The 12,579-nt window shown below is 40.9% G+C and overlaps 1 protein-coding gene across 2 annotated transcripts in view; it reads left to right on the top strand.

Annotated features, from left to right (window-relative positions):
* Positions 1 to 12,579, top strand: part of LOC104601951 (delta-1-pyrroline-5-carboxylate synthase) — a 59,187-nt gene that overhangs the window by 20,117 nt on the left and 26,491 nt on the right. For both annotated transcript variants that reach the window (XM_010265473.3, XM_010265472.3), the window contains one exon: positions 11,377 to 11,654. In XM_010265473.3, coding sequence (XP_010263775.1) covers positions 11,377 to 11,654 — 278 coding nt within the window. The remainder of the gene's footprint in view (positions 1 to 11,376; positions 11,655 to 12,579) is intronic.

Below are 12,579 nucleotides of genomic sequence, written 5' to 3'. Positions count from 1 at the left end.
GGGTAGAAACCCTACAAGAAGCTATTAGTATTGATTAGAACCTAGAGAACTAGGTTCATTGTTGCCCTAGGAAGGGCTGTGTGTGCAGTAGCCGAATGGTGTAGGGATGCTGTAAGTTGTTGAATGGTGTAGGGCTGCTGTAAGTTGTTAAGTGGTGTTAGGGCTGCTGTAAGTGGCCGAGTGGTGTAAGGTGGAATGCAGTGACCTTGCCGAACTCCTTGTGGTTGTGTAATGCCCTCTTAAGTGTGTTAAACAAGTCTGAACTGGGTGCAGCAGATTTGACTGTGTTGTGGTGCTTGTGATGCACAATTTGTTTTGAGTGGTTGTAAGAGGGCCTACTTGTGATTAGTGAGTGGTAAATTGATGCTTATGTGGGATGTAGGTGTGTGAAGTCAGCAGTAGTATGAATAAGAACAAGTGTGTGCTTCCACTGTTGTGTTTAGGGGTTGCAATATGTGCTGAAGTATCAAACTGTGAACAACATCAATCAGCTTGTAGCTGAGAAGTAAAGTTAGAGGCAACTGTGAAAGAGTACAATGGCAGCAATAGGAGATGGCTACAATGATCAGAAACCTAGTGTAGTAATTTCCCCCGACTACCTAGGGGTACAAATGACCTCAATTAAGCTGAATGGGGAGAACTATGTTCCATGGGCTAAATCAGTGGAAGTTTTTCTCAAGGCAAAGAAGAAAGTAAAGCATGTAAGAGATGAGAAGCCACCGGTTGACTCTCCAGGGTTTGATGATTGGGAACAAGAAGATGCTTAAATCATGACTTGGCTGTGGAATAGTATGGAACCCAAAATCAGTGCCAACTTCATGTTCCTTGATATGGTTAAGGATATATGGGAGCATGCTAAGAAGCTATATTCTGGACAAGATAACACAACAAGAGTATATCAGCTTTATCAGGAGTACTTTGATTTATAACAATGAACCAAAACACTAGAAGAGTACTATGCCTGCATGAAAAATATAAGGAATGAACTCAATGTCTATCATCCCCTTACTCCAGATATTCAAGTTCAGCAACAGCAAAGGGAGCAGCTAGATGTTACAAGATTTTTAGTGGGGCTGAAGTCGGAATATGAATCAGTTAGAGCTCAAATATTGGGGGGCTCTACTCTTTCTACACTTGAGGAAGTATTCTCAAGACTTTGTAGAATTTCTTTGGGACAGACAAAGAACCCCACACAGTCTGATAGATCTTGTGACAGCTAGAGGAGGTGGACATAGTACAAGAGGGGGAGGTCATGCTCCCAGAGGAGGCCGTGGCAATTCCATGATTGGTCGGGGTGGCCGTGACTCAGGGGGAGGCCGTGGCAGAGGAAAAAATAACTCTACAAGGAAGTGTACTCATTGTGGTAGGGAAGGACACAGTGAATTTCTGTTATGACCTACATGGCCCTCCCTCTAAATGGGCTAATCATGCTGTAGCAGGCGAGATTGTTATTAGTGACAATAAACTGGCAGACCGAACACCTCCCACATCTACATCTACTTCTGGGAGGGAAATGGTGAGTGTTCCGCGTGATGAGTATGAACGGTTCCTTCAAACTACCTCACAGCATACCACTGCCACACTTGCCCAATCAGGTATTGCTTGCATGTCATCTAAAACTCCTTCCTGGATTATTGACTTTGGAGCCTCAGATCATATGACCGGGACTCCAGGTGTGTTCTCTTCTCTTTCTGAAACCTCCACATCACAAACTGTTACACTTGCCAATGGGTCCTCATCTCCCATCTGTGGTGTTGGTAATGTTGACATGGCTTCTGTCCCCTTATCATCTGTTTTATATGTACCTAAGTTTCTATTCAATCTTATGTCTGTTAGTAAAATAACCAAAGCTCTATTCAATCTTATGTTTGTTAGTAAAATAACCAAAGCTCTTAACTGTTCTGTTACCTTCTTTCCTTCCACTTGTGTTTTTTAGGATCTCAAGACGGGGAAGAAGATTGGTGGGGGGCATGAAGCTGGTGGATTGTATTACCTTGACGGTGGTGGATCTTCAATTGCACTTCAGACTTCCTTTACTCCTCTACAATGACATTGCTGACTGGGACATCCATCTCTCAAGGTTCTCAAGATGTTGGTCCCGTCATTGAGTCAGTTGTCAGTTTTACAATGTGAGTCATGTCAATTTGGTAAACACCGTCGTGTGTCCTTCAGTCCAAGAGTTGAGAGTCGTATGTTGAGTCCTTTTTCTTTGGTTCATTAAGATGTTTGGGGTCCAATCAAAATAGAGTCTTATAATGGGTACAAGTATTTTGTCTCCTTTATTGATGATTGTTCAAGAATGACATGGATTTACTTAATGAAAGAAAGAAGTGAATTATTTTCCATTTTTCAAAAATTCCATGCTGAAATACACACAATTTGGTGTTCCAATCAAAGTTCTTTGTTCAGATAATGGTCGTGAATACTTTCTTACTTCATTTCAACAGTATTTAGAACAGCATGGCATTATTCATCAGACCTCGTGTGCTTTCACCCCTCAACAAAATGGGGTGGCTGAACGGAAGAATCGTCAGCTTCTTGAAATTGCTCGGTTTATGCTTCACCACATGAATGTTCCTAAACGGTTTTGGAGTGATGTTGTACTCACTGCATGTTTTCTCATTAATCGGATGCCCTCTTTTATTCTTCATGGTCGGTCCCCCTTCTCCATCTTGTTTTCCACTTTATCTCTGTTTCCATTAACTCCTTGTGTCTTTGGTTGTGTGTGCTTTGTTCATAATCTGAGTCCTGGAATAGACAAGCTAGATGCACGCTCAATTAAATGTGTCTTCCTTGGCTACTCTCGGACTCAAAAATGGTACAAGTGTTATAATCCCATTGCCCGAAAGTGCTATGTCTGCCCTGATGTCACCTTTTTTGAGTCTGTACCCTTCTTCTCCAGTCATGAAGCACCCTTGTCCTCACCCTTACCTCCTCTTCCTCTTCCTGTCAGTGATTCAGTTCCAAAGGCTGTTGTTGGAGTAGACTCATCACCTCATCCAGTGCAGGTCACCACTGAACGACCACCGATCCGACAAGTGTATACACGTCGAACGACACCGGCCCCTCCTTCTGCTTCTACCTCATCTGCGGATCCTCTCATGGCCCCTATTGTTGAACCTTCAGACCTTGACCTACCCATTGCCTTACGGAAAGGTAAACGCAGTTCTACACTCCATCCCATTTCCAATTTTGTTTCATTATCTCGTCTTTCTACCTTACATCGCCAGTTTGTTTCACTTTTGTCTTCTATTTCCATACCTAACAATGTTCAAGAAGCTCTTAGTTCACCTGGATGGCGGCGGGCAATGGAGGAGGAACTTTCTGCTCTTCAACATACTCAAACGTGGGAACTTACTACTCTCCCACCTGGTAAGCATGATGTGGGCTGTAAATGGGTGTATACTGTGAAATACTTGCCAGATGGTAGTGTGGAGCGTCTGAAGGCCAGACTTGTTGCTAAAGGTTACTCACAGTTGTATGGTGTGGACTACATGGAGACATTCTCTCCGGTGGCTAAAATTGGTTCCGTTCGTGTCCTAATTTCCTTGGCAGTTATGTATGATTGGCCTCTCTTTCAACTTGACATAAAGAATGCCTTCCTCCATGGTGATTGAGTGGAGGAGGTATATATGGAGCAACCACCTGGGTTTGTTGCTCAGGGGGAGGTTGTTAAGGTGTGCAAACTGAAGAAAGCAATTTATGGGTTGAAGCAATCTCCACGTGCTTGGTTTGGGAGGTTCAGCGAAGTGGTGAAGAGTTTTGCATGAAGCAATGCCAGGTTGATCACTCAGTGTTCAGCTATGACTCAGAAGCTGGGAAGATTTTATTAGTGGTCTATGTGGATGATATTGTCATCACTGGTAGTGATAAATTGGGGATTGGCAAACTAAAGGTATTTCTGCAAAATCATTTTCAGACAAAAGACCTTGGAACATTAAAGTATTTCTTGGGAATAGAGGTTGCCAGGTCAAAACAAGGTGTGAATCTGTGCCAAAGGAAATATGTCCTTGATCTATTGGAAGAAACAGGACTGTTAGGTGCAAAACCGGCTGAGACCCCTGTGGAACCAAATGTTAAGTTGAGCAGTGATACAGGAGAAGTATTTGAAGATCCTGGAAGGTATAGACGACTAGTGGGAAAGCTGAACTATCTGACTATCATGAGACCCGACATCTCCTTTGCAGTCAGTGTGGTGAGCCAATTCATGCAGAACCCTCGTATACCTCACTGGGATGCAGTTCTTAGAATTGTGAGGTATTTAAAAGGAGCTCCAGGCCGTGGGCTATTGTATAAACCAGGAGGAAAACTTGAAGTAGTTGGGTATACAAATGCAGACTGGGCAGGCTCAGTGAATGATAGAAGATCTACTACAGGCTATTGCACATTTCTTGGAGGAAATCTTGTGACATGGAAGAGTAAAAAGCAGACGGTTATGGCCAGAAGCAGTGCTGAAGCCGAATATAGGGCCATGGCTCACACTACCTGTGAATTAGTGTGGCTGAGGAATCTCCTACAAGAAATTGGGTTTCACATGGATAAACCTATGAGATTGTACTGTGACAACCAAGCTGCACTCCATATCTCATCCAATCCTGTCTTTCATGAGAGAACAAAGCACATAGAGGTTGATTGCCACTTTATGAGAGAGAAGGTTCTTGCTGGAGAGATAAATACAGAACATGTGGGCTCGAATGACCAGTGGGCAGATTTGTTTACAAAAGCTCTAAGCTCAGGGAAAGTGAACTATCTATGTAACAAGCTGGGATTATATGACATATATTCTCCAGCTTGAGGGGGAGTGTTAAGATGTGCCGAATAGGGGTAGTTTAGTCTTCTTCTGTTTGTTAAGTAACTTGCTTATGTGGCAGTGTTATTAGAGTTACTCTGCCCCATACTTAAGTAAGGGCATTTCTGTCTTTGTAAGCATTATTAGAATCTAATATAGATTAAGGGGGTCGACTGGATGGGTTAACCATCAGATTTTCGACAGACCCTTCTTCTTCTTCTCTTCTTCTTCTTCTTCTTCTCCTCTTCCTGTCCGGACTACTGTAGCAGCAGTCGAAACAATTTTTATTTCTTTATTGATGTATGTTATCCTGTATGGCAGTTGTTTTTCTCTTCCCTACCCTATGGGGGTTAGGAATTGTCATATTATATGAACTCTGCAAAATGAATTTATGAGCTTGATCTTGTTACTGATAAAGATGTCATTTTGAGAGGTCCAATATGATAGTCTGAAATCTACCAAATTAATTGCACTTTCTGACTTTTTGATTTTTTGAGACATGGTGTACTAAGCTTTTTGACATTGGGATTGCACATTCTGGTTTCTCAGGGCATAATATTTCATTTTTTTTTGTATTAGACTAGGATTTTCCTTTGAATATATTTTCTCTCCTATATTATTATAAAAAGCATTTCAAAAACCTTGGATGGTTGTGATTTACTAAAGAAAAACTTTGGATGGTTGTGATCCATGATATTGTAACCTATGGGACCATTTCAGTTGGTAGCTCGATGAGAAGTCCTTACTTATCTATCATTGTTGATTATCTTGGGCATGGATGCTCATTGAAAAAGAGCAGAATTGTGGACTTTTTGAATCACTTATTCTAGTTTAGCTTGCTACCGTATTTGATTATTACCTCAGTTTTTCTGACTTGCCCTTGATGTAGTGTTACCATCTCATTTTGTAAGACAGTTTCGGATTTTCACACAACTTTTTGGAATGTTCTAACTGGTACCGAATCTCATTTCAATGGATGAAGATGAATGAATACAAAATGTTTAGATGGATAGGCTCTAGTATAACGATTCATCAAAAAAACAAATAGGCTCTAGTATAATGTAATTTTTAATGCACTTGCACAAAATAAAATGGGAAGGATACCAATTGAATGGAATATAAAAATTGGTTTGACATGTAGATTTTTAGAGCTTTTGATTCCTCCAACTTCTGACTGTACGATGGAAGAGGCTTTGACAAGGTTTTCACAGCCAGCACAATGGAAGAGGTTGGAGAAGATTGGAGCAAAATGTTTCTTATTCGAGGATCTCAGAGTTAGGGGGAAGTTGTCTTTGAAGATTAGGGAGATGAAAATAGCTGTGGTGCTGTTTGTAGCGCTTTGATACTGTTGCTTGGTTCAATAATTTTGTTGATGAGGCTTTATATTTGGATAGGGAAAAGGGTTTGCAGAGGTCAAAAGAGGTAGAAGGAAGAAAATTCATTGCAGAAAGAAAGGAGAATAGAAAAGTAACTAGTCTGTTTTCCTGAAGGAACAAAAAAGTAGTTTTGGGTGGGGTTTGATTTTTAAAGTATTACAGAATTTTCTTATGTACATGGGAGAAGCTTGTAAAGAACCTAAGGCAGCTGAGGCTCTAAATGATGAAAGTTGGTTAAAGGATGACCGTTCAAGAGATTTTGTTAACTGTGGTAAGGGGTGCTGGTAATTGTAGGTTGGAAGTTCATGGTTAGAAGAGAGATTAGGAGAAGATGTTTGTGGTTGGGGTGAAATAAGACGTTTAGGATTGGAAGAATGTGGCAACTGGCAACTGAAGTATTCAAAGGCTTAAATCTGAAAGGGACTATGATTTTCACACCTTTTGTGAAGTGAAAAACGCTCGTTGATTTGGTAGATAAGGAGCTGGAGTTAGGAGCGACAGATATTAGTTCAGACAATGGTAATATTCTAGTTTCAAGATGGTCTCCGTTGTCCAATGCGAAGTTTTACATGGAAGATAATGAAATCTATCGAACTATAGGGCTCCCATTCAATCTGTTGAAACAAGAAACATTCTCCTCCATTGTGTTGATCTGTGGAGGTTGTTTGGATGGAACTTTCACTTGTGACCATTCCACAACAATTCTTCTTAATGGGGTGAAGCTGGAGGAGATACCAAGGAAGGTAGAAGTGGTAGTCAATAAGTTTTACCACTCAGTTTGGTTGGTGATCTCTATTGAATTGTCTCTCTAATTGGAGGCTCACAAAGAGGAAACATGGGGTGGAATAAGATTGGTTACATGGCAGAAAGAGATTGGATTATTTCAAAATCTTTGCAAAGTTACCAAAGGAGGAGCTAAAACAAGGTATAATAAAGGTAAGGGGTGGAAGAAGATTGGTTATGTGGCAGTAAGAGATTGGATTATTTCAAAATCTTTGTATAGTTACCAAAGGAGGAGGCGCTAAGATGAGGTTGTTTGCCTAGCAAAGGGAGAAGGGTTAGCTTGTGATGGGTATTTGCTCAGATTGCTACCAATGGCAGAAGATCTCTGTCAGGTGTGCAAGAGTTTGAATGTCTTTAAGAGAATTTCAAAAGGTCTGGGAAGAGACTTCCAGTCGACCTGAGTTGATGGTATTGAACAAGGGGTTATGAGCCAGTAGGTATGTCCTTAAGTGATCACGTGAGGAGGAAATTAAATGGGCCTATCTCAAGTTTAGTGGGCCTTATCTGATTGGGCTTTCTTTTGAGAGGCTGTTCGAGAAGTCATGTGGTGACTGGTGACTAATTGGGTCATGTGAGGGGAAGTTAAGAGAGGTGATGATAGACTAAAGGCTCCATCTATCATTGTCTACCTCTAAAAGGTTGAAAAACTCTGGTATACTTCAGAAGAATATATAGATATAGCAGTTGATCAAATGTTGGGGCAAACAAAAAAGGCTACATTCAAATGTTTTGAGGGAGAGGAAGAGGGTGATTTTTAAGAATCATTTTTTAAGGAAAATATTCAAGATTTGGTAAAGGTAAAACAGAAGTATGGGAATGGGTGATTACCAAATTTTCAAGGGAAGTGGGTGAGAGCTGCTTGAGAAGTGACACCAAGTCTATGGAGTTGAGGGCTAGTTCATCTTCAGAGGAGAAGTCATGTGAACATGTAGGCAAGGGGAAATCATCTCCGGAAGTTACAGGATCTATGAATGAAAATGGTGAGGAAGGGAAAGAGAATTCTAGTGTAGAAGAACAAGCAAGTCTGGTATTATCTGAATTCAGGGGAGGGGTTGCAATAATAGAGGACAAACAAATGCCAGTATTAGAAGACTCTAATGCACAACAACTTTGTCTTACTAGTGATAGGATAGTGGACGTGCTTTTAGTTTCAAGGTTTGAAAAGCAAGATTGCAATGCAATTGAGTCTGGGGGTAAGGAGGTAGCTCTGCAAACAATCTTTCTTGGGAGGAGCTAGTGATGGCTTCAGGTGAGATTGAATTTTCAGCCTTGAAGATTGGAGGTAGTGAGATGATTGTGGGAAAAGAAGAGCTCAAGTTTACTACAGTAGTTGAAAATTCATAAGGGGATCTGGGCTTAATGGATCAATCTTTAGTCACCCAGGTGTTTATTGAAAAATTGGGATGGGTTTAGGGAGGAAAGGATATGTAAGTTTGCTTGATAAGAACAGTAAAAGTGTTGGGGCTTCGGTTAGTTTGGAAAAATCCCACATGTTCAAACAATGGACAATTAGTTCATGTTTCTAAAGTATTTCATCATTTGAAAGGTCTCTTTAGAGATGGTCCTTGCAATAAGTTCAAGAGGATTTATAAGAGGAAGGGAAGGAAGTCCAGGAATAAAAGGCAGAGCTCAACTAGAAGCTGTAGTACTCTGGCTACATTGAGGATTGTGGTGAGAAAAAAAGGATATGGGATCTTATATTGAAGCTCAAAAAGAAGATGTTGTGCAGAGAGAAGAGGAGATGTCGGGACAAGAGGATGATTTAGAGGAAAACAAGACTGAAGAGGAGAAGAAAGATGAGGAGGTAATTGTTGATAAAAAGGGAAAATAGAAGAAAATGTGGATTTGGAAAAGATAGTGGAAACTGAAGTCCAAGCAAGCGAGTTATTAGGTGTTAGACAGTTTTGTATGCCCTTAGCTTCAATCAGAATGATGTACTTTATGAGTTTATTGTAAATGAATAAAGATACATATTTGATTCATGTTCCCTTGGTATGTTTCTGTGTAATACCCTTAAACTGGACGCTTAATGAGACTCGTGTTAGTTTAGAATGTTCACAGCCGGTGGGTCGGTCTGGGGAGACCTATCCTGACAAGGCTGACACTGTGGTGCCACCAAGTTGGTTGGGGTTGCCTGTCTCAGCTGCCAGGGTGAGACCCTAGGCACATACAGTGTAGGATTAATTGAATCTTTGAATTGGACCAGATTTCCAGTATTGCCCTGGACCTTGGAGATTGATGGGCAAAACTGGAAAGTTACACCCGACCCCTAGACTCAATTATGATACTGCACTAGGTGTCGGATTGGGCTATCTTTGATGTACCAATCAGTGAGATCCTTAGCGGGGATCAAAACCTGGGTATGTTGGGACAGTCTGAGAATTCATCTGAGTGGGTGATCATAGTGACAGGATCAGCCCCTTTGTCGGACAAAGGTAATGATCGGGGATGCACTCTCACTGATGGAAACCAAGACTGCCGGCAGCCGATTTCAATCGTTGAGATTTGTTTTGCAAAATATATTTTATATAAGATATAAAAGAATATATATGGTTTCTAAAATGTTTGCAAGAAGGTTTTAATTCCCGGGATCCATATAAGTGGAGAGTGCAACACTGTTCCTTGCAGCCGAGGGAGAGGTCCTCTCTTGTTGGGCAGTGTATGATCATTATGGGCTGAGAGGTTAAGTGTAAGACCATTGAGGATAACACCTGATGGGCTAATCTTGCATCTGCCCACAGTCCCTGGGTGTTACAAGGCGGCTTGGTCCAGGGACCACTTAGTGTAAGTGTTGGGCCCATAGAGTCCATTTGATGGGTTTCAGGGGGTACACTGTCTTCAGCAGTGCATTCGGCCAGGCCTTGTAACAAAGGCTGGGCTGAACCCATGTGGCTGATGTGTAGATCAATGCTTGGGTCCCACGCCATACAAGGAAGCCCAACTGGGCAGCAATTTGGAAGGTTTTTGAGTACATAACCTTAAATGGGCCTTAAGCCCATTTCAAACTGGGCTGATTTGATCAGTCATCTAAAGGGGGCGAATTCTGAAGTGGGTCAGCTAAAAGGATTGGGCTTAGACCCTATCCACTCAGAGAGTCCAAGATCTAAATAAGATTTAGATCTGGAAACCTCCTAATTAGATTAGGAGACAACTGATCTGATCTGCAGATAAGATAAGGATTATCCCTTATCACTAAGGGACTTCTAACCCAAATATGATTTGGATTAGCAACTCCTAATCTGATTAGGAGCTGATCCCTTTAAGATTATAAAAGGGGAAGGGGGCGGCAGCCTTGAAAAAAAGAGACAACAACATCAATAGCATTCTTCTCTTTAAAAGAAAGAGAGATTGAGAGATTTCCTGCATACTGCGAATTCTCTTCTGCCGCCTTCCTGCCATTGCCATTCCTTCAGTTCGATCTCCAGTTCTTGGGAGCAATCAAGATTGGATCTTGATTTCAATCTTTTGGGAAAAGATTGATTGGAGCTGTACTCACAAGCCGTCCAGTTGATTCTTGCGAAGGGTCAAGTTCTTTTGAAGAACGTTGCTGATTCTGCTCCATCCTGCACTGCGCCATCTTCAGTGGGAGCAGTCTTTGGATCCTTCCTTGGGCGTGAACACCTCCATTGGGAGATAGTATTTCTCCATATCAGGTATAATCCTCTCCCACTCCTTTTGGTTCAGATCTGGTTCAGTTTATGGTTCAAGATTGATCCTTGAAAATATGATTTTCTAAATAGGGAATACGATTCCCAGTTGAAGGGAGAGAAAAATTTTTGAAATTCGCCCCTTATTTCGCAATCTTTGGGCGCCCATAGGATGGATCTCTCGGTCCCTTCATTAGGGTTATCTGTTTTAAGAGGGGAAGAATTTGTGAGAAAAATGTTCCAGGAATTGGAATAGAGATATCCTTTGAACAAAGAAAGCTAAGGGGAGACCTGAATGGTGAAAGTTATTGGGGTCATTGTTGGTCTAGGGATTTTAAGGGGGGTTGCTGGGTCTTCAAGTGCTTTGGGTTTTGGTGGTGAGTCTTGTTTGTGCTTGTAAAAATGGGAAGAAAAGTCTGTATTAATAGGGTTGGGGGGTCTTGGTGGTGTAGATATTTGGTTTTGAATTTCTGTGGGTGATATCTTGTAACCTTATTATAAATTCTTCTTAAATTTTTGTTTTTTATCTATAGAGGCAATAATATTAGAAAGTTGTATTGGTCCTGGTCTTTCTCCCAAATTTTATTTAAATAGTCATATCCTTGAACCATTATAGGTTCCATATCTGAAGACAATTTGTTTCAAAGGACCTTTTGGTACATATTTCGCTTCATACTTAGTTTTTTTTGATAAATTCGCTTCATACTTAGTTCATTACCTTTTTTATGTTTCTCATCCGTTATTTCTACTGTTGAATTCTCATTGCGAACAATATTTGCAGGATTCTTCTGGTATATTCTGGGATAATGACAGTCTAGCAGCTTTACTAGCTTTGGAGCTGAAAGCTGACCTTCTTGTCTTGTTAAGTGATGTGGAAGGCCTATATAGTGGTCCTCCCAGTGATCCACATTCAAAGTTAATCCATACCTATATCAAAGAAAAGCATCAAGGAGAAATCACATTTGGTGATAAGTCCAGGGTGGGAAGAGGTGGCATGACTGCTAAAGTGAAAGCTGCTGTTTATGCAGCATATGCTGGTATTCCTGTTGTCATTACAAGGTATATGTCTATTTCATTCATAATGTGTTCTGGAATTCAATGCATATCTTGCTCTGAATTCATGCTCTTTAATTATTATGTGGTTGATGACAATTTATTTTAGTTCTAATGACACAAAAGGTTGCTTTCAGTGTTTCCTGTGGTGTTCCATTGCTAAGCAACGGGTTTCTAGGAGATGTAAATCAGTCCTCTAATATCAGATTTAAAATCAGTGATTAACAGAACAAATCAGAGCTGAATAATAATGCAAGAGATGTGTATGTCGAAGAGAAGAGGTAAGAGAAGGAGTCAAAAAATGATACACCCTTCTACTCTAACCCTATTTATTAATCTCTAAAAATTAATGATGACAAGTATGCCCTTAAGTGGGCGGCCAACTTGGCAATTACATAAAGAAAATAAAAACAAGAATAAATAACAGGCCCATTAAGTGAGGCCCATCAACATAAAATAAAAGATAAAAAAGGATATCACACAAGAGGCTGTTAGGGCCCATTCGGCCCAGTCTCTTTACACTCCCCCTCAAGCTGAGCATAGATGTCAATCATGCCCAACTTGCTTATATAATGTGTCAATTTCCCTTTGGGAACTCCCTTGGTCAAGATATCTGCCAGTTGCTCTTCTGATGCGATAAATGGCAAACAAACTTCTCCTGAAGAGACTCTTTCCCTTATGAAATGCCTATCAACCTCAATGTGCTTAGTTCTATCATGTTGAACAGGATTATGTGCAATGTTGATAGCAGCTTGATTGTCACAATAGAGTATCATTGGTTTCTCGTAGTCCACCCCCAATTCCTCTAGAAGAGATCGTAGCTATAGTAGTTCTGATACACCATGAGCCATAGCCCTGTATTCTGCTTAAGCCGAGGATCTAGCAACTACTGATTGTTTCTTACTTCTCCAAGACACAATATTTCCAGCCA

Source organism: Nelumbo nucifera, chromosome 6 (genome assembly GCF_055504915.1).
Source record: "Nelumbo nucifera cultivar China Antique chromosome 6, China Antique-T2T, whole genome shotgun sequence".
Classification (NCBI taxonomy): Eukaryota; Viridiplantae; Streptophyta; class Magnoliopsida; order Proteales; family Nelumbonaceae; genus Nelumbo; species Nelumbo nucifera.
This window is presented reverse-complemented; position numbering and strand designations above follow the sequence as displayed.